Source organism: Morone saxatilis, unplaced genomic scaffold (assembly GCF_004916995.1).
Source record: "Morone saxatilis isolate NCDOM2014 unplaced genomic scaffold, NCSU_SB_2.0 Contig23, whole genome shotgun sequence".
Lineage (NCBI taxonomy): Eukaryota > Metazoa > Chordata > Actinopteri > Moronidae > Morone > Morone saxatilis.
Genome location: NW_023339796.1, coordinates 11,326,590 through 11,347,040, shown reverse-complemented (window position 1 = coordinate 11,347,040; position 20,451 = coordinate 11,326,590). Strand labels below are relative to the sequence as shown.

Below are 20,451 nucleotides of genomic sequence, written 5' to 3'. Positions count from 1 at the left end.
ATGGAGATCAGACCCCATTTCCCCTCCCCCCTCTTCCCCCCCACCCCCTCTGTCTCCCTGCTCCTCTGGCAGCTAGCCCTTATCAGTTAGGTCAGATTCCAGCTCCATGTGAGCGCTGCAGCTACCATGACTGAGCTTTAGCGACAGTCAAATCTGGGACTAAAAACAGATCAACATTGCCTGGTTGCAGCGAGCGTTTTCTGGGTCAGGACGCTCAGACATGAAACGTCTCAAAGGTCTTGTGAGAATATTAAAATGACAAGTCTGATGAAGTATGGCGTGTATTGTGAAACTTCACTGAGCAGCGCAAAAACATTAAATTCCTCTCAATATCAGCTGTTACGACAAGTGTATTAGGTGTATTCATGAGACAGGGCGAGAGTGAAAATGAGTGGTGCCTGGGTTAAGGGATCTGAGAGATGGATGGTCGGGGACCAGAGCTGAAAGAGCAAGTTCTAATCTAAAAACATGGGCGCCATCCAAAAACTAGGAGAGAACTCCATTTGTAATGCTGTGAAACTCTTGTCTGTTGGAGCTTGTGAAAAATACATGACTGCTCTTTTCATTTTACATTCTCCCTTCATGCTGGAGTCAATGATGGCCTCAGGCAAACGAGGGCACTCTGAACAGCACACTACGATAGAAAGCCAATGTATTGCTTCTCTCATCTTCCATTTCTATGCTGACACAACTCTACTTTGGCAGAATGTAAGGAGAAAAACAATTATATCTAAGCGAGTTAGCATCATGTACTTTTTGGGGCTTTATGCATGTCTGAGCGGATATATGTGAGATGAGAAAAGGTTTCTACTTTCTGCTGGGAAAAGATGGAAACAATTCTAATAATTGATTCAATTTTAAGGTAATTTTTTCTCCCACTACAAGGCGGTGCACAACTGCTTGATACTGACTCTTATGAACCAAACTGTTTATTTAGATACAAGATGATTATAAGAAAGTCATTCAGCTTGAAAATGAAATTTAAGTTTTATGACAGCGCTGATCATTTCATTTCAGCTCTTCTCCTGGGATTTGATTTTCTTACCATACAGCACAACAATCCCAGTTTTTGCAATCGTTTTGTCACGCCCCGGTGCTCTTGCTAGCCCGCGCGTTTACCTCATTGATGAAGTCTCCGATGTCTCCGGGGTGGGGTGCTGCTGACCTCATGGGGTACTGTGGCTCAGGGTGGAGGGGTCTCTCGTCTAGACGGCGGATTCCCACCGGCTTGATGGCATCAGGCTCTATCGTGTCCGGCTGCTGTAGCTGACTCAGGTCGTAATCCTGGGGAACACATAGACAGACGGGAGTTAGCTGAGCGGCGTGACGAGACCCCAAACCGAGTGTGATTATTTAAATACGTAAACACATCCTGTGCTGCACAGAAGAAGAGGAGTTCAACTGAGTGGAGGAGATTTTAAAGTTAGAATGCAGCGGGAAGAGTTGGGGGAACACAAGGGAAACTTTAATCTTCTTGTCTGTGAAGCACAAGCCCAGGGACAATTTGACACATTAAAAGAGCCAGCACTGAGGGGGTCCAAGCTGAGGACCACATCATACGCTGCAGAGTGTTTGTACTTGTGCGGCGTGCTGCAGGAAGGATGTGCAGGCGACTGTTTTGCTCTAATCAATGCCCAGACACGGGATGGTGGATATGCATAAGCCATTGCTAATCCTATTAACATTACCAAGGCAACCTGAATGGCTCGCAGTTTGTGCAAAGTCATGGGCAGGGAAGGAGGAGGAGAAAGAGTGAAGAGAGAAGAGGAGTTAGCAGAGGGGGGGAAAAAAACAGGCTGTGGTGAAGAGCTGAGCAGAGCTGAATGACTGGATGGTATCACGGTGACAGCAGATATGATAGAGAAAATGCCATTTGAGAATCAGGGTGTGTGCCTAATAAGCGTGCATGATGGATTGTCCCTCTTTAGAAGATTTTCGGTAATCCATCCATCTCTAATATCCCCCTTCAAAATTGTCTTTGCTCAGTTGCACATGTACCTACACACGAGTGCGCATGCTTGCTCACTCCCAGAAGAAGGAAAAAAAGGGTTGCAGACACTCCAATGTAAAAAAAAAAAAATAAACATGAGAATAAATAGAATTGATTGAAAACAGTGATGATGCACAAACAACCCACATATACAAACACAATGCGGGCACACACACCTACTCAACTCCACACTAATAAATATCATCTCAAATCTAAAACAAACATTGATTATTCATGTGTAATTTGATTTTACGGGGAATGACAGTAACCCTGAGGCTAGCTGGAGAAGAACGACGGTCATCACACATCACGCAATATAACGCCATCCATTATCTTTAGTCCGTTTCAGTTGGACTCCTGTTCGACCTTCTCTGAGGTCACCCACCGGAGGGGTCAGGAGTTGGTGACGGGAATTGCAATGGAGCCGTATAATGGCTGAACTAAGCAGGAAGGTCTAATGACATACCAGCCCCCCTTCAGGGAATTGACTCCTCACACGTACACTGGCCTGGCGAAATGGCTGCCCCTGGCACTCATGACCCACATTCAAACATGGGAGACGGAGCATCGCTAAGCCTTGTGAGACGTGGCTGAGCCATTTAAAACAGAACTGATTTTATTATTTGAATAGTCTTTGCCATAATTCCTACTATACCTATCTATACGGTATATTTACTTTGTATGCAGCATAGTTGCGAGCACACAGGTTTTTTGGTAACCACCAAATAAAACAGTTTAGATAATCTAGCTGAAGTGCTGTCTTACAGTAATACGTTTGACATTTTGGGGAATTTGCTTATATGCGTCCTTGCTGAGAATTTGATGAGAACATTGGTATCACTCTCATGTCTGTCTGTTCAATATAAAGCTGGAGCCAGCAGCCGATTAGCTCCGCCTAACACAACTAGAAACAGGGGTGCTGGTAGACAGATTTTGTTACCTTTGGACAAAGCCAGGTTAGTTGCTTCCCCTTTTTCCGGTGTTTGTGCTAAGCTAAGTGTCATATTTAAATATCAACAAGAAGGCCCTTGTGTTTCTTGCTCAGTTGGACTAGCTGTGGCAATATGGATCCCAAATGTACAATGTTGTAATAACTGGAATAATGGCCAAAAGGGCAAAACTAAGCCCCATGTAGCGATAAACCGGAATTATTACTTGTTTTTATCTCTGGTGACAAATACATGAGGCACTTATACTCTCTGTATAAACAGGTCTGATTCGTTTGCTTTCATTTACTACATGAAAAACAAATCAAAAGCCACACTGTCTAAGGTTAATGTGCATCAAATCATTCTGAGGTCATTTGAAAAAGCAGATGACTCATCTCAGTCTTACATTTTGCTTTTTCACATGGCGAACCTGTGCATGGCAACTTCTCAATTTGCTATTATTTCTAGATTCTTTTTTCTATGTCCAGGGAGCGCGGCCCGATCAGCTGTCTGCCTTTGATGAAACGAGTGTTTCACAAACCAATACAAACCAGGGCAATGGCAGCAGCAACTAAAATCATATACTCTGAGAGCACCCAATGGTCTGACACTTCAATTTCCTCCGCAGCGGGAGATAGGGAGAACAGAGGTGGGCATTATGAAGACCACATCGCTGGGAAAGTAAGGGCCATTTTTTACCCAAGACTGACTCTCCCGATTTCCGCAGACAAGACCATTTTCTCCTGGAGCTCTGCCCTCCTCTGCGCCACTCAAAATGGAAGCTTGTTTTCCCTCAATAAATTGCTGCACCCGCTCGTTTGCCTTTGAGGGGTGTTATATCATGTTTCCTTTCCAACGTGTTCTGGTCCACAAGTTTGTGCATTTTGTGTGTGAAAGTGAGGAAGTGAATACACAAGTGGTTGCGCTCCCTCCTGCCTAATCACTGTCTGACGTCTAATGGCTTTCCAGTCATATTGTTACCTTAGACAGAGCTTCATTATTGTGCCACAGCAGATGTCTATCTCCAAATGACATCAGCTTACCAATTACAAGTCTCCCAGGCTAATTTGGCACTGCGCTGGGTCAGACCAGGGTCTCCTGCTCGTTTCTGCTATACCCAAGCCACCAGAGCACTTTAGCTAGTAGCAAGAAAATAGCTCATTTGGTATGTTACTGCCTTTTTTATGAAATGGTTCCGTTCTGCTAACAAGCGGTCATTAGGACAATTGAATTTGTGTCTGTGTGTGCGTGATCAGTGCAGGGGGATGAAGAGATGTGACTTCATTGATGCCTGTGGCACTGCATTTCTATTGTATGTGTGTTTTTGTGTGTTAGGGTTGTGAAGCAGGAACCAGTTCCAGTTGAGGAAACACTTCCAATATTTCCAGAACTGATTGGATCAAAATGTGTTTGTCTTATTGATTCCAGATTTCGATTTCCACCTCCTTTTTAGGAAAAAAGTATACTATATCCAGTTTACGTGGAAAACTGTCTTACACCTCATTATGAATAACTGTGAAGTGTATCTTGGAGCAGTGTAATAAGCAGGACAAGCACTAGAAAGAATGTATTGGAAATGTTTGTATGCTTGTAAAAATATTATAGGTGGTCCTCTTTCTGTTTATGCTGCTTCAGTTATACAGAAACTGCTAATGCTGCATAGTGTAGATGTGACCTGAATGTTACTAACTAAAGGAGCCAAAGTTTCTAGTCATAAAAAGACAACATAATTGTTAAGGAGTGTGCACTGTATGTGTTTACCACACAATTCTTACCTGATCCTCCTCTCCACCGCCTTCCTCGTCGTACTTGAGAATGTTGTCTCTCACATCATCCTCTGGATCGATGAGGAGCTGCTTGGCCTGGCGTTCTTTATCGCGGCGTTTCATCCATACCACAAACAGCAGCACGAGAACTGATAGACAGGCAGAGAGAGAGAGAGGGAGAGAGCGAGAGAGAGGGAGAGATATCTCATATTACAAAACATAATAACTTACATATTTTCATTCAAGTGTAATCGGATCCCATGTTTTAGAGCTTGGATGGGGGCCTGATCAAGGCTATCTTTTTTGGTAATCCTACAGTAATCTAGCGGTATCTCGGATAATGTTTAGCTGTCTTTATAATCCCTGTGTGCGTTTGTGTGATGTGTTGTTTGAGAGAGGCACTGAGACACTCACTGAGGAGGATGATGATGCAGAGGAGGATGGCGATGATGGCGCCAGTGCCCAGGCCGGCCGCCATGATGTGTTGCTGGTCAGTGCAGTCCCCATTGATGTCACATTGGCACACTTTAATCCGCAGATAGGAAGTGTTGGACATGGGTAGATTGCCGGAGTCTGTGATTATGATGGGGATCTCATAGATACCAGTTTCAAGGAAGCTAATCTTCAGGCTCATCTGGGCATAGTCACCTGAGAGACGAAGATGAGCAGAGTGAATGAGTGATCCACGGTGGCTCCTTGTCAGAGCAAATACATAAAACGTAATGGGATAAGAAATTAAGTTGTTCAGTGTGTTTAAAAATAAAACATCATGTTTCTTCAGCAGAGGAGTCTTTCAGGGGGGATTAAATCAAAACTCTGAATAGTTGTTTGTATAGACCGTGTTCACAGTACGATTACACTCCTATTACCATAAATATGCAGCATAAATTCATACCTGGAAGTTGCATCAGCATATCTAATCCAAAACATGGTCAGGATTTAGATTTGGAGCTTATAAATCTACTGAATACCTTTTGATAATGCTGCTTAGGCTAAATTCCCAGTAGCGATAATCCAAATGCCATTATCCTATTAAGATATATTCACTGCTTTTCGACTCATACTGTCTAATAGCTAACAAACAACAAATTAGTTATTCCACTCATGTTGTTTAGTTCAAATTAGCATAAACAATTAATGACTGTTTGGTAATGTTAATACAATATTATATTATAGTGTCTGTGCCAGCTCCACCTGACCCTTCTGCAGTGTTGTAAGTGTTATTCAGGAGGATCACAAATCAAAGTCTTAAGCTTTAATTATGAAACAACAGACTTTTTACGGTTTTCTCACTAATTATTAAATGCCACTAATTGAAAAATAATTTTCATTTTCCAGTAGCAAATACAAATTAAGGCCAGCTCAGGCCAAAAAGCTGAACTGAACCCAACGTAAAGATTATACTCATATGTTATATATTAATATATAATATGAATCTATGTGGGATTATTTATGTGAAGTGTGTGTGTGTGTGTGTCTTACCGCTGATTCTTGTGATGGTCCAGTTTCTCCTTACATCAGGGGGGCGGTGAGCTAACTCAAAGGCAAACGGCCCAGCGTTTGGATTCAGGTCTCCATCGAGTGCGGTGATGTTGATGGCATTTGGCTCTGGCTTTTCACATATCTCTGCCTCCTGAGGGAACACCTTGGGAGCATTGTCGTTGATATCCAGCAGGTAAATCTGGAGAGTGCCTGTGCCACTTGCTGGAGGTACACCTGCATGGGTTATAAAATGACACACACACTCAGCACATACATATTTATGAAATTTATAAAAGGTTTTTTTTCTTTTCTTTTACAAATTTACATATGGATAGGAAGATATACTATTCAAATACCGTCTCTCATTTTGCAGTCATTATGTAGTCAACAGAAAAAAGTAAAGTATGGAGTTTATTCCTTGGGTCTTATGCTGAGACATTCTAAACAGCTATTTACTCTAGTGGGAGAAGACCCTTCTAAACTGCATACTGATCTGAGAATCTAATCTCAAGTAAGGAGGTAGACTGAAAAAGAGCGATATCAGAACATTTGGGTAGTGTGTGTGTGTGTGTGTGTGTGTGCGCGCGTGCACGTGTGTGAGAGAGACCGAAGAACGCCTTCCTGACGAAGGACACGGGATGGGAATACTAAAGCAGACAAACAGAGCCCACTGTCGCTCCTCTCAGGCTCCTCTATGTATTCACTCAGCTAAGAGGCTTTTTTGCCATTCAGGCCACGCTCAAAGGAGCTAGTCATCCAATCCTGACCCATTAATGCTGAGAAACCTCTTTATTGGTAGAGTTTTTAAGCCTATTGGCCTAAGCTATGCTCCGCAGAACAGGGTAAACCTGAACAGAGGTAAATCCCACCAGTGCAGGGAAGAGGTGAATGTATCCACATGCTGGATGGTTCTGGGATTGCTAGCACATTAACCTTCAACTAAGGTGGTCAGCGTTTCAGACATGCCAAGTGCCTGGTACAAGGTTGACCTTCAAGCATGGAGGATGTCTTTGTGGCTGCAACTGAGATCGCTTTACTCAACAGATACAGTGCAGTTTATGCACTGGCTTCAGGTGAAAAACATCACAGAGGGAGTCAAAGTGATGCTAGGTGGAAGATTGACCTTTAAGAGCTAGGCTACATTAGACATCCCCATGCTTACTTTTGAAAAAGGCAGCATTATCTACTCCTGAATGCCCTAACAATAATGGCCTGGAATAGAGTGCTTGTGCAACCGCCAGGCTAAAACACCTAGACCATGTAACCAGTGCATCACAAGAGCTCAACGAGGTATTTTTGGCAACTGCAGTACCACTTGAATGGTTACATACCGCTGTCAGAAGCCAGGAACGTTGCATTGTACAAACTGTTCTTCACGAAAGGTGACTCTCGGTCCAAAATGGCAATTGTTGTGATACGACCGGTGTTCGGGTCAATCCTTAGCCAGTTGGCTGGATCGGAGAGTTTAGAGTATCTGAGGGAAGAAGAAAAAGAGACATACATAGATTATAATCCTTACTATTCACTTCAATCTGAAACTTAAGTCATTCTTTGTCTGCACGTTCTTTTGTAGAAGTAGTGAAAAAGTTTAAAAAGGGTACATTTTGTTTTGTGCAGAAGTAAATTGTGTTTGTGAATTTAGTCTTCATTTCCAGTTTGGCATCCCTTTCTTCTAAAAACACTTTTGTTTTTATTTGTTTACACGGAATAAATATTTTAAACATCATGCATTTTACATAATTATTCCAACTTTTGAGAGCAGCCTCACAGGGGAGACCAAACTGGTTTGTTGTTATCAGTAGCTCAAACTAATTTGTAGGACAAACCGTGGAATTACAAAGCTAGCTTATTTCCCATGGACTGTTTTCAGGCAGATAAACTCTTCCGCGGCCATACAGCTGTGAGGCAAGATGATGAAAAGGGAAAAAAATAGGGCTTGCTCAACAAGAATGAGATGGAGAATGCTGGTTGGATAGTGTTATTTGAGCGGGAATGATGCAGAATGTGACCAGGGTGGCAAGTCAAGAGTTAAGCTATCGTGTAAGGCACAAAGGAGCACTGTATAATCAGTGATAAACCTATGGGCATTCTTATTGCTGTTGTTGCTAATTATGTTGCTATACTTGTATTATAAAATATGTTTTAAACATGTGCACTGGATGCTTATGGGAGAACAGACAGTCTAAGAAATGAAGCTAACTTCATATGCTTCATAAACCTTTGAACTAGAGCTGGATCCCTTGATAGGTATACAATGGTTCACTCCAACAGTACTCAACCTCCTCCTCCTCCTCCTCCTCTCCCGTTTCCTTTTTACTGTAAAATCTACCTGATGGTTTGCTGCATGAAGCGATCAGGGTCCTGTGCCGTGAAGGTGGTCAGTGATGATTCAGGCATCATTCCCTCCTCCAGTTTAACAAGTTTGGGGTTGGGCTCGAAGTAGGGACTCTCGTTGACATCGATCACTCTGATGGAGACGGTGGCGGTGGACTGACGGGGAGAGTGGATGCCTCTGGCCAGAGGAACCTCGTTCCTCGCTTCCACTGTTAGCACATACGTCCTACTGATTTCGTAGTCAATAGGCTGGAAAACAGTAAGATAGAGTATAAAGCGAGGGAGTCACACATCGAAATGGAGGATAAATAAACAAAAGGAAATCATATCACATTTTTGGTAATGTGAGAGAGAATTAAAGCTTTTTCTTTCTCCTCAATGAAAAAAAACCTTACTGTAACAGTGAGCTGAGATAAAGAACACTGTATCCTTTTGAGGTCAGTTGTAAGGATACACAACGGGAAGAGAGCTGGTGTAAGAGTTGTGTAACCAACTAATACTTTTTAAAATGGAAAATGTTAAAATTGTGTTTTAATGATATATTATGAATTTGAATTTTCAAATAATTCATGCTGATCATTTGCTAATAGCATGCTGCTTTACACAATGCTTCTATTATTTAAACAACTTAACTGGACAGTGGGAGCGAAATAACATTTAGTCACAGACTATTATAACTGTCATATATTTAACCAACTAATCTAATCGAATTAATATCAATCTGAATATTAATGCCACCCCCAACCATATCAGTGTGGCATACATACATCCACTATATACATCTCCAAGGGATTAAAGGGGTGGGGTTTTAAGAGGAGGCCTTACCTTGACGACTGTTACTAGGCCCTCGTTAGTGGTCGGATCAGTGGGCACAGAGAACCTGCCGGTGGGGTCGCCCCCGGTGATTTTGTAGACAGCATTCCAGGCCGGGGTGTTGGGCTGGTCCTTGTCAGTCACCGTCAGGTTGGCCACAATGACATTCACACGGTTTTCAGGCACCTCACCGAAAAACTGCATGAATAAACCATGAACGTACAGAAGAGCGAGCTGTTAGTGATACTGCTGTGGCAGCAGAAAATACACCGAGCTCTGCCTCAGACAGCACAGCAGGACCAATCCTGGGTAAATAGACATCTAAGGTAACTTATCATGTCGTCATGGTCATCTCATTCCCTGTCCTCCCCTGATAGCACAACGGTAGCATTACAAATTTCAGTGATTCGCGAGCACAGTAAGTGCCTCTTTCACTCTGGCAGACATGCCCGTAGTTGCATGTGTCAACATTTGGAGGGGGATATAACACTTAACGCATGGCTGGCCACTTGTATATTTGTATGGCTTCAGAAATGCTGGGCAAGCAGAACTCAGTAAGGGAGCAGAACTGACAGTTGAGTGCATATATCCACAATGGGGTGAAATAGGGGTCCTTATGATGCTTTACTTTCGCTAAGATTATTGTGTTGGTGTCTCTGATAGGAGTCTGTTTCTTACCGTCTCAGCAGTAAACTCTGGCGGATTGTCATTAATGTCAGTGACTCTGATGACAGCGGTGGCTGTGTTGGAGAGGCCGTACATGGGGTTGCCCTCCATGTCAGTGGCCTGGATGATCAGCGTGTACTGAGGCACTTTCTGGAGGGAAAGGGAAGAGAAGCAGTCGCAGGATTAAAACACAATTCTCTGATCTCTGAACAACAGAATTCATTCTGTAGCCATGTTTGGAGTATGTGAATTTGCTCACTGAATTAGCAGTTAATGCAATCCAACCAAATACTCAGATAATTCCTATCTTATGTCCTATTTTTATTTTACTTAATATTCTACCCCCCTTTGTATGTTTCTTAAGAAAAAACATTGAATATAACTAATTTCAACAAAAAAAACTGCCTCAAACTACAACCTCCAAAATGACCATACAAGTTGAATTTGTACTACAAAAACTGAAAATTCAATAAACATAGATAAACATAGGATCTATTTCTGGACTATTGTTTTAGTTTGCTATAGACTTTATAAGTGCCCCTAATAAGCTTTTAACTTTGTGCACACCAATATTAATGTGTTTCCCTGAAATGAAACAAATCTAAACTGGCTAGCTTCTTAATTATGATGACTAATGGCGGCTTTTATTATAAATGTGATATAGTCTCTATGGGGGACGAGAGTTTACGCGTGCATGTGTGAAACTTGCACCTCTGCTTTGTACACCATCATGAAGCTAACAAATGACTCTTTTCACATTAAAAGCCACTCAGGTGACGGACCAGTTGCTAGGTAATGAGAGTCGGGCAAATTACTTTCATGGTGGCAACTGGCGGACATAAAACGGCGGCCCCAGGGCGGAAGTGATTGAGCAGCCACCTAGCCAGATTGCCCTCACTAGAATTGCACCAACTGGCTCCAGCTTTCTATATTTTTTTGTTTATTTTCTCAAATAGCCATGAGATCCAATTAAATGACAGAGTGGTAGCATTTACAGCACGGGAAATAGAGGGAAGGAAAATGCAAGTAAAGCTTCTGTTTTAGAGAAAGAAAGACAGAGAAGGCGAGAATGAGGGAAGGGAAACATTTAGCTGCTCAGTGAAGCACGCTGCCTCCTTGTAAGAGTAAATAAGTGTGAAACAGCCAAGTCCATTTCTACTTTCTCATTTAGTTGGTAATCAGCAAATTTCACTTTGGCTCATTAGGTCTCAGACAGTCTGGATATTAGCAAATATACTCATGCTGTGTTTTGTCATCATATTTAAAAGAAAAATACGTAGCCCATTTATAAAAACATAGAAAATGGATATATTGTTATACATCTAAAACAGGCGGAAAATGCTAGAAGAAAATGAATTAACATAAATAGATGGCCTGGCTAATGAAAATCTTACTTAAATACTGATACAATCCTCTTATTAGCAGTCTACATTCACAAACACAACACCAGCAGCAACATTAAGGTGTATGAAATCAAACGAAAGATGGAAGAGAGACAGAATGAAAGGCCACAAAGAAGGAAAGAAAGAAGACGTGTCACACACCTCTCTGTCCAGGCCTGCAGCCACGGTAATGATGCCTCCTGTTTTATTGTTGATGGTGAACATATTGGAGGTCGGACTCTCTGGGTTCTGAGAAAGGATCTTGTAACGCAGCATCCCATTAGCTGTTTTGGGGTCATCCTTGTCAACAGACGTTACTGTCATAACAAATGTTCCTACGGGACAGAAAGACAAAGACACAGATCACTTTAATACAGCAAGAGCAAAGTTAATAGAGTGGCCACCCCAGGAATACCATCAATGCTGTTTGATCTGCTGACACTAAAGCAGCATGTGAAGCCGAAGGCTCAGAGTACAGCCAATCGGTTGTGTAAAGTGCTTGGCTTTATACGTTATATTACCTGGCTTGGAACCCTCTGGAACAGTGCCATTCCAGATCTGATGCGTGAACTCGGGTCTGTTGTCGTTCATGTCAATCACATTGATCACGATGTCAATAGGGTTTTCTACCTGGTTGCCGTTCAGGTCCACTGCGTGAGCTCTCAGCTGGGGGATACACAAACACATGTAGACTTTAGAACAGTTAAAGCAAGGACTATGCTCAACTATGCAAAACAACATACTGGGACAAAACCACAATCCACTCAATGTCACCAACTAAACTGCTGTGATAATTAACCCGACTAACCATTACTGAAAACAGTTTACTGTATGTAAAAAAGCAAACAGCAACCCTCTTTATTCAGACCAGCGTGACCAAGAGGGGAATTCTGTTTTTATAAAGAACACGTTCTTCCCACAACTAACTCTAGCATGTGCAGGGCAACAGAGAAACAAATGATTAGATTTAGTCAGATACCTGCCAGAGTCGACAACAACACAAGCCTTTTAGCTGGATTTTTATGGCCGTCTCGTGAAAGAGATACATTCCCGATTTTATTCTGTACTGTTACCTACACTGGGTCAGGACGGGTTCAGTTCTGTTTTATGAAAACAACTCTGCTGCATTTTTTTGCACTTCAAGTGTATCTTTTCCTGCATACACACAACTGCAGGGTTGGTTACACAGGATTTCAACTCATGGATATATCTATATTTTGATTCCATCCATTCATGCTCTAGAATAAATACAGGCAATACAGTATATATTGAAACTCTACAGGCTGTGAACTGTATACATCATTTGCCTTTGCATGTAATACTTTACAGTCTACTTCAGGTGTAAAATAATTAATGGATTATACTGTAAGTCATAGTGGCAAGTGCATACAGTAAAATTAATAGTGCAAATGACAGGAAGTACAGGGGAACAGCTGCCCCTGTAATGCTCTGCAGTTTACAGTTCACATACAGCTTAAATTGAACCAGTATGGACATCTGATACATCCCAACGTAGGGGTCGCCAGAGCTTCATGGAGGGTCGCAAAGCCTTCTTGATTTTAAAGCATGCTAGAAAACTTAAAACATACACACAGTAGGCCTATATCTCAGCATTTGGTTCACTTCTGTGAAGAAAAGTAAATGTAAGTTGTCTAACACAACAATGCCCAATTGCCACGGACAAGAAAACCTATTAGACATTTATGATTGTTAAATGATTAAAGAAAATATACAAATAGAACTGTATAAAAAGTTCCTTAAATTAACTGGGTTTACACACATTTCACGTCAGTTTACTATATGATAGAAAAGGTGTCACCTAAGGAAAAGATTTGGGAACCACTGCTCTAGTAGATGAATATGCTGAAGTCATTCATTTAATTTTAACTACAACCTTGCTTGATGTCTACCAGTTTATCTGTCTAAGCACATGAATAAATAGCATTATAAACGATGCTATATAATTTAAAGGCCAACGCAATGTAATGGGTGAACAACAAATGAATAAAGCAGCTCTGAATGAGCTGGAGGTTTGTCATAACGTATCTCACACACACACACACACTCTCTCTCTCTCTCTCAGTTCACTCAAAAACATCAAGTTAAATCCTTTAAATTCTCAGACGGATAAGTCAGATTTCCTGGGAGACCCCAGTCTTCAGTGAATCTGAGGAGACCGTTGAGGCTACACATGACCATTAAGCACACGCCAACTGGCAGGAATGTACAGCACTGCCAGAGAGAACACATTTCTCTAAAGCAGGCTGGAAACACCATTTGAAAATCATAAGAATATAATTAAAGATGGGTTTTTTAAATAAGCTATTGTGTCGGACTTACATGGAAGTTGGAGATGTGCTCTCGATCCAGGGGCTTGTTGACTGATAGCTCTCCAGAGATCGGGTCGATGATAAAGATACCGGTGGGGGGTTGGTCAGCACCAGGGCCTGTCACACTGTATCTGAGGGACCGGTTTTTGTCATGGTCCGACCGGATCTGTGGTTGAAAAGATTTGTTAATAAAAGCTTTAAAACAGAACTTGAGCCTTACTAAATTTATGTACTGAACATTTATGTGCGTGTGATGTTTGCTTATTGGCTAACACCTATTATTTTCAGTTATTTATTTTTCATTGATTAATTGTTAATGGTGTATAGTGTTTAAACAGTAAAAAAATTCAATGCCCCAAAACAGAAAATCTTTGTTATACGGTTATTTGTTTTCACTATACAAATGCCTTGTATACTGACTGACTTATCGTTTGCGCATAAATCACAATATCAGTAAAAACAAACACAGATGGGGTGACATTTTCCCCATGTTCAAAGCAGACGTGTTCAATTGATTCACATCATTTTGATTCTCAGCAAACCATTCCCTGACCCCTTATGTCCTGCATGAAAGCATCATATTTCTCCACTCTTTCATTCAGGTTTTCCTTTATTTTGTCACCTGTCTGTAGTTTGCTGTGTAAAACATACTGTGTATAAAGAGTGTGTGTCTGTGCAGTATTGAAGTTCTGTCTTGGCTGGGCTGTCTATTATGTTTGCCATGTAAGCCGAGACCCTCTGTGCCTACACCCTAGATTCAAGCTGGGCAAACAGAGTATTTCCTCAGTCTGATATCATCCACTAAAGCTGAGAAACATCCCTTCTAATATGGCTGGATTAAATATAATACATACAAATAGAATGTACACGACTTAACACTCGGTAAGGAAGTCAGCTTAATATGCTGAAAAAAGGATCTACTTCTTAGCTGTCCCGAGTATTGCTTGTCCTCTGTCAGCCACCCACACTCAGCCCTGACCAGAGAGCTGATGCAAATGAATTGGGCTGTGTATGTCCTTGAGAGCCAAGATAAAAGGAGTGTAATATCTCAAAAGGCAACCAAGGAACAATTTGCGATGGTGAGCAGTTCAGATTTCTCTCTACTTCTAAATAATGCCAGTTTACATTGGTACCGACCGCCCCCTGAAACACAAGATAAATAATACAGCGGAAAAAAGAGCCCTGACCTTTAGCAAAGTGCTGTAAGTATGAAGCATTTTGTTGAAGGCATAAGTCTCATGTCTGTGACCCTCTGAGTCGGAGCTCAGGGCATCAGGGACCTACAAGGTTGTCATATCAAGCAAAAAGCATTTTCTTTGAAGTTGTGGGAGTGGTGTGTGTGTGTGTGTGTGTGTGTGTGTGCACATATGTGCTTGGGTGAGCTATGTTACCCGGACAAGCTCTTGCGGGAATGGGCCTCGTGAGTTCTCTGGGACATTGATTGGGGGGATGACCCAGTCTCTCTTCATTCGTTTGAGTTGGCTATCCGTGTTTCGTGATGGAAACGTTATTTCCTTCAAATCCTTGGATATGACTGGAGGGACAGCAACTTCCTGGACCTGTGAAAAGGAAATGATTTAGTTCAAGAGGTGGGTACTGACCTATCTATGCAATAAAATATGGGTACATACATTTTTAACCACGCTAGCGGGGTGAAATATCTCAACTACTGGATGGACTGTCATTTTATTTTCTACAGACATTCATTTTCCCGAGAAGATGAATCCTTGAGTGATCTTCACAGCCACCATGATGTTAACATTTGTGGTTTTGAGTGAAATGTCTTAACTATTGAATGGATTACCATAAAATTAGGTGCACACATTCATGTCGCCCTCAGGATGAATTGTAATTGCTTTGGTCTTTCCAGCGTAGGGCTGCCCCCTAATAGTCGATGAGAAGAGTCTTGGTTGACACACTTTTTATTTGTCACTATTTGATAGTCGGAGAAAAGCAAAAACAACATCAAACTTGCAACACGGACCTTTTCTCACAGGGACTCACTTACCGTTGCAGTGTTGCATATGATAACTGCACTAGCAAGTTAGTGGTCCTATTAGATGCCATCTTGCCAAAGTACTCCCTCACATTGCGGGCATGGCTGCGGACTCTTGGTCTTGTTCTGATTATCCTGCATGAATCAACGCCTTAATCCTGATCGTGTAACAATTAGCCTACAATCAACAGCAGCACATGCCAACGCACATACTGACCTTACTGCAGAGAATGGCATTGTCGCCTGACCAACGGCCCTTCCCTTTTGGTTATACAAAAAGGAAATTGATGTGGTGATAAAAGGAAACAGGCTGCCATTTTCTGCAAAACCTAATAAGCTCCTTCAAATGTCACTTAGTACCTATTCAAACTGTGTGTTCAATCAAACAATCCATTCTTTTGTGGCCTTCTTTGTAGCTAAAATATCTGCAGTACAACATGTGATGATATGCCTTGTAACGCTTTGGTGTGGCTACTGTTTGGCTACAGCAGCAGTTGCACACCGCCAGCGCTGGTCTGCTTTAAATGGCAGACCTCTTCTTATGTCCTGATAAAATGCACCCACACAGACAGACCAGCTTCCATAATGGATCTGCCATCCTCCCTCGCCTGTAATGAATGAGATTTGAAACAAAGGAGGATGGTACCTGCAAGCCAGACACTAAACACACAGATGGCTCAAATTGCCTATGCTGCTCCAGAGACTGAGGAGACTGAAATAGTGCCAGAGAAAGTTAAAATAACCTTGAACAAAACAAGGCAGGAAGGAAAACAGAAAAACAATATGTAAAACCCGTCAATGTCAATGACTGATAGCTGGGGTTTCAATGCAACTGTCATGTCGCTTGAAGTATTTTTTTCTACTGTTGTCTATAATCATTTGAATGTTGATTGGTCGATTGGTGGTGAAGCCATACAAACTGCTACAAAGTGTTCTTTGCAAACAGAAATTAATTACCACTTTGCCACCTTATAACGTGACCCACATCCCACGCTACCCCTCCTCTAACATCTGGGGAGCTGTCGGAGAGCTTCCACTAATCATGTTTGAAATCCGATTATACTGCTTTCACACATTGGAAATGCAGAGAGGCAAGCGGACAGATAGCGAAGAAGCATGCTTCAGAAATATCTATTACCCTATTAAAATGGTTGCGAGTGAGAGCAGTAATTATTTGCAACCTGTGTCTGGAATGATGAATGGCATGGTGGGTTTGTTCAGCCCAACACGCATCTATCTCTGGTGCGTTGGAGGTCTGCACCTATCCACACTCTCTGAACCCCCTCCATCTTCCGACTAGGAGTCTACTTCAGAGTCCAGGAGAGTGTTGGGCTGAGTGATGGCCTGAGTGTGAGTGTGTGGGAAGGATTAGGCATGTGCGTATTTTGCCCTTTTAGAAAAATTCTCTCTTTCAGATACTGAAACATTCTCTCTGCACGGAACTGCGGTGGAGTTCTAAGGGATGGAGACAGTGGGCGAGGACACTCATGTTAATGAGGATATTGTTTGGTTGTCATTGATTAAAATGTTTCCCCAAGGCTGCCACATTCACGGACTAATAAAAAAATGTAATCGCTGATGTGATTAAGAGATGCGTGATGATTCATGACAATAATTATGCTGTGGGGAAGACAACCGCTCGCGACCTCATAAACGTGCGAGATACGGGAAAGTCAATCCCTGATTTCATTACGGACAAATCAGGACAAACCCAAGAGCGCTCTACAGATACAGATCAGAGGAAGGCTGCTGATGGTACAGCTGATAATTTGTATACACATGTATAGCCAATGTGAGGTTGTGGCTTTTATTTAAAAACCTAAAAAAAAAAAAAAATCTGCTGAAAATCTATGTTTACCTGTTTGGGACAAACATTTGCCTTTGACTAACTGCCAACAGTGACTGATGGTATCATTAAAATCACATACCTGCAGGAGTCCCTATAGTGAATGAGTGTCACTGGCTAACGCTGGTATTTTGAAAAGCCATGAAATCATTACTAGCTAAACGGTTAATTTCAACCAGCAGACCAATATGCCCACAGTACTGACAGTAACTACACATTACTGTTAGTATTAACTTTGAATCTGCACCCACATAAAATATGACGCCTGCCTTTCATGAGATTATCTGCTGTGCTCTGCACTTAGAAATAACCACTTTGCTTAAGTGTATTAGAGGGATAGAAAAGAAAGGCATATTGGTCTTTGTAAAACAAACAAGATTATTGCATTTGGGGGTGTTCATTAAGACACCAGAATGTAATGATCTGAGATCTCACAGCAATGATTATTAACAAATGCGCATAAAGGCCCACCTATAGCCCTACAGAATGGGTCAGGATGGAGGCTAGCTCACAGAGTCGAGAACAGCATGTGTGTGTTTTTGGTGTGTGTGTGTGTGTGTAGCATCACAACTGTAAGTTTAAAGCAACATATATTATCTAATTGAACAGGATCACATAATCCACTGGCACTGAAGTTAAAACCTAACAATAACACAGCTTCTTTTCATTTCCTGGTTACAGGCAGACGGATGGGACATGTGCAGTGCTTTTTTGTGCACTTCCTCTGATCCTCAGCCAACCACAATGTTGACATATGAGCACATGGTCATTCTAACTAATTGCAGATGACTGCACAACACGTCCAGCGGAACGGTTAGAGCAGCGCTCTACAGCTCAGACAGATGCTTCCTGTCTTCCAAAGCACTGAAAGAGGTGCGTAACCTTTTGGATGATAAGGCAATAACCTCACAAGCACAAGGCATGCTCACTGAAATCAACTTTATGAGGAGCTATTTTGCATCTGCTCTTGCTACCCACTGACCGTGTTGAGTATATGTTTGTGCTCCTAGTAAATTGACACATTAAGTTTTAATTAGCGAGCATCCATCCAGTCTCTCGGAACACCTGCTACGATTTAGGGAACCAGTCATCTGTGAATGTGCAGTATGCCTAATAAGCATAAGTTATTTGTTGTGAGGGGAGAATTGATCATTCCACCTTTCTATGGCAGTAAGACAATCAACAAACAAGTAAGATATATTATGGAAGTGGTTAAGGTATATTCACCTGCTGGCTGGAGTGCGTGGAGGGCATCAGTCTGACTTGAGTCACCCACTGCTGCTGAGTGGCGGTGTCACTAGCCTTGATCAACAACAGCAACGCAGGAAGTGTAGAGTGCTCAATACTCCTGGCAGCATAAACTACTCCGTCGGCCTCTATCCGGAAGTCAGATGGGTTACTGCATTCAAACCGCACCAGACCGCCTCGACCACAGTCGACAAACCTCACTGCAAAAGACAGGGACAGATACATTTTAGAAATTAGCCCGACAGTGAGATAGAAACCTAGAAGAAAAACTAGGGATAAAGACAAGAAAGGGGAAGACACACACACACACAGACCGACAGACAGGAGGTCCACAAAGGTTTTCTGATTCTCCTTCTCACTCATACATTATTCACTTCAAGCTGTGCCCCAAAGGTATTGCTCAAAACAGGTGCAGTGGAGGAGAGAGTTGGAGGGAGAGGAAACTAAAGAAAAAAAGGGAAGCGTGCCCCTTAAGGGCTATTAAAGAAGAACCCCAAAACCCAAACCGTTACATTTAAAACCTGATGTGTAAATTAGACTGTCTTAATGCCCCGCTGTGTTTGGCTTTGAGTAAATATATACAGCATGCATATATAAATGTAATTCTTCTCGATAGGTCTCCTTTTATTTCTAGCTAAGGCCATCGCATGCTAGCTTTGTCCTCCATGACATACAGGGATGCCTTCCGCGGATGACTACCGATCCCAGCTCCTCAAGAGACCAAAGGAAGTGCGTGTGATGTTTATTTCATCGGCATTTTCACACAGAAACCCACGCACACATACGTACACTGCAGACAGGTGGCTCATGGGGGCTCGAGTCCCTCCGGTGCCTCGGTGGCAGTGGTACAACACCAGTTCATGTTACAAGTGAGTGACAGTACAGCACAGTCTATGTAGTTCGTACATGTACACACACGCATGCGCGCGCTCACACACACACACACCACGCTCTACGACTTCAGAAGCTTCATTGTGTGAGCCTTTTGTGTGGATGTGGTTTGCCTGGCAGGCCCCCCTCATGTTTATAGCACACAAAATGGTATAAAAGGAAAGGAGAAAAAAATCCTCCTGGCTACAGGGATCACAACGTCACCATATATCATTTGTGTGGAGGTTCTGCTAGTGCCGCTTTGAATTATTAAAGCAGATGTGGAAATACTTAACAAAAGCCTTGAAGGAGGGTGCCTAATCCTCCTTTGTGTTGCTACTTTGGGGACCCACTGATGTCTTCAGAGTATCATCTGCACTTGCACATCGAGTTCCTCTGGGCTTGGGGAGAGGATGCAGTAGAATAGTTCAGGGGTCTAAAGGAAGTCATAAGTTGAACCCCCAGGCTCAATTTAATAATCACTTAAAGCATGCAATCAAAGTGCACCACGCCCTACAACTAATGAATCTCTCAGTGATGACAGCGGCGAGTCAGATAGATGCCCTTGGTCCCAGAACTGACAAAGATGTACGTGTTTTCTTAGTGAGCAACTAAAGGCAGAATCTCAGAAAGCAACACAGCGGCAGGAAAGGGAAAGTAAATCTTAAAAAAAAAAAAACTATTACTGAAACGAGAATGCAGTATTTCGATTTGTCCACTCCTTTCTTTAGCAAGAGCAAGTGTCCCATACAAACTAGTATGTTTTCAAATGTGAGACGTATGATGCAAGAGAGAGGGG

The 20,451-nt window shown here is 42.2% G+C and overlaps 1 protein-coding gene across 1 annotated transcript; it reads right to left on the bottom strand.

The window, feature by feature from the left end:
- Positions 1-61: 61 nt before the first annotated feature.
- LOC118335113 (cadherin-2-like) lies at positions 62-18,925 on the bottom strand. The gene is made up of 13 exons (XM_035671314.1): positions 18,762-18,925; positions 15,084-15,251; positions 13,703-13,858; positions 11,884-12,028; positions 11,525-11,697; positions 9,993-10,130; positions 9,327-9,512; positions 8,497-8,750; positions 7,499-7,641; positions 6,168-6,401; positions 5,100-5,333; positions 4,695-4,834; positions 62-1,284 (listed from the first exon to the last, which is right to left on the bottom strand). The coding sequence occupies exons 1-13, from the start codon at positions 18,786-18,788 to the stop codon at positions 1,084-1,086; spliced, it is 2,199 nt and encodes a 732-aa protein (XP_035527207.1). The 5' UTR covers positions 18,789-18,925; the 3' UTR covers positions 62-1,083.
- Between the last annotated feature and the right edge of the window lie 1,526 nt (positions 18,926-20,451).

Excerpts from the sequence above, each read along its gene's own strand:
- LOC118335113 (XM_035671314.1), bottom strand. The coding sequence starts at position 18,788 with ATGCCCTCCACGCACTCCAGCCAGCAG. Across the intron at positions 11,698-11,883 it reads TCCAGAGGGTTCCAAGCCAG|GAACATTTGTTATGACAGTA; the intron begins GTAATATAACGT and ends TCTGTCCCGTAG. Across the intron at positions 5,334-6,167 it reads GACCATCACAAGAATCAGCG|GTGACTATGCCCAGATGAGC; the intron begins GTAAGACACACA and ends TTCGTCTCTCAG.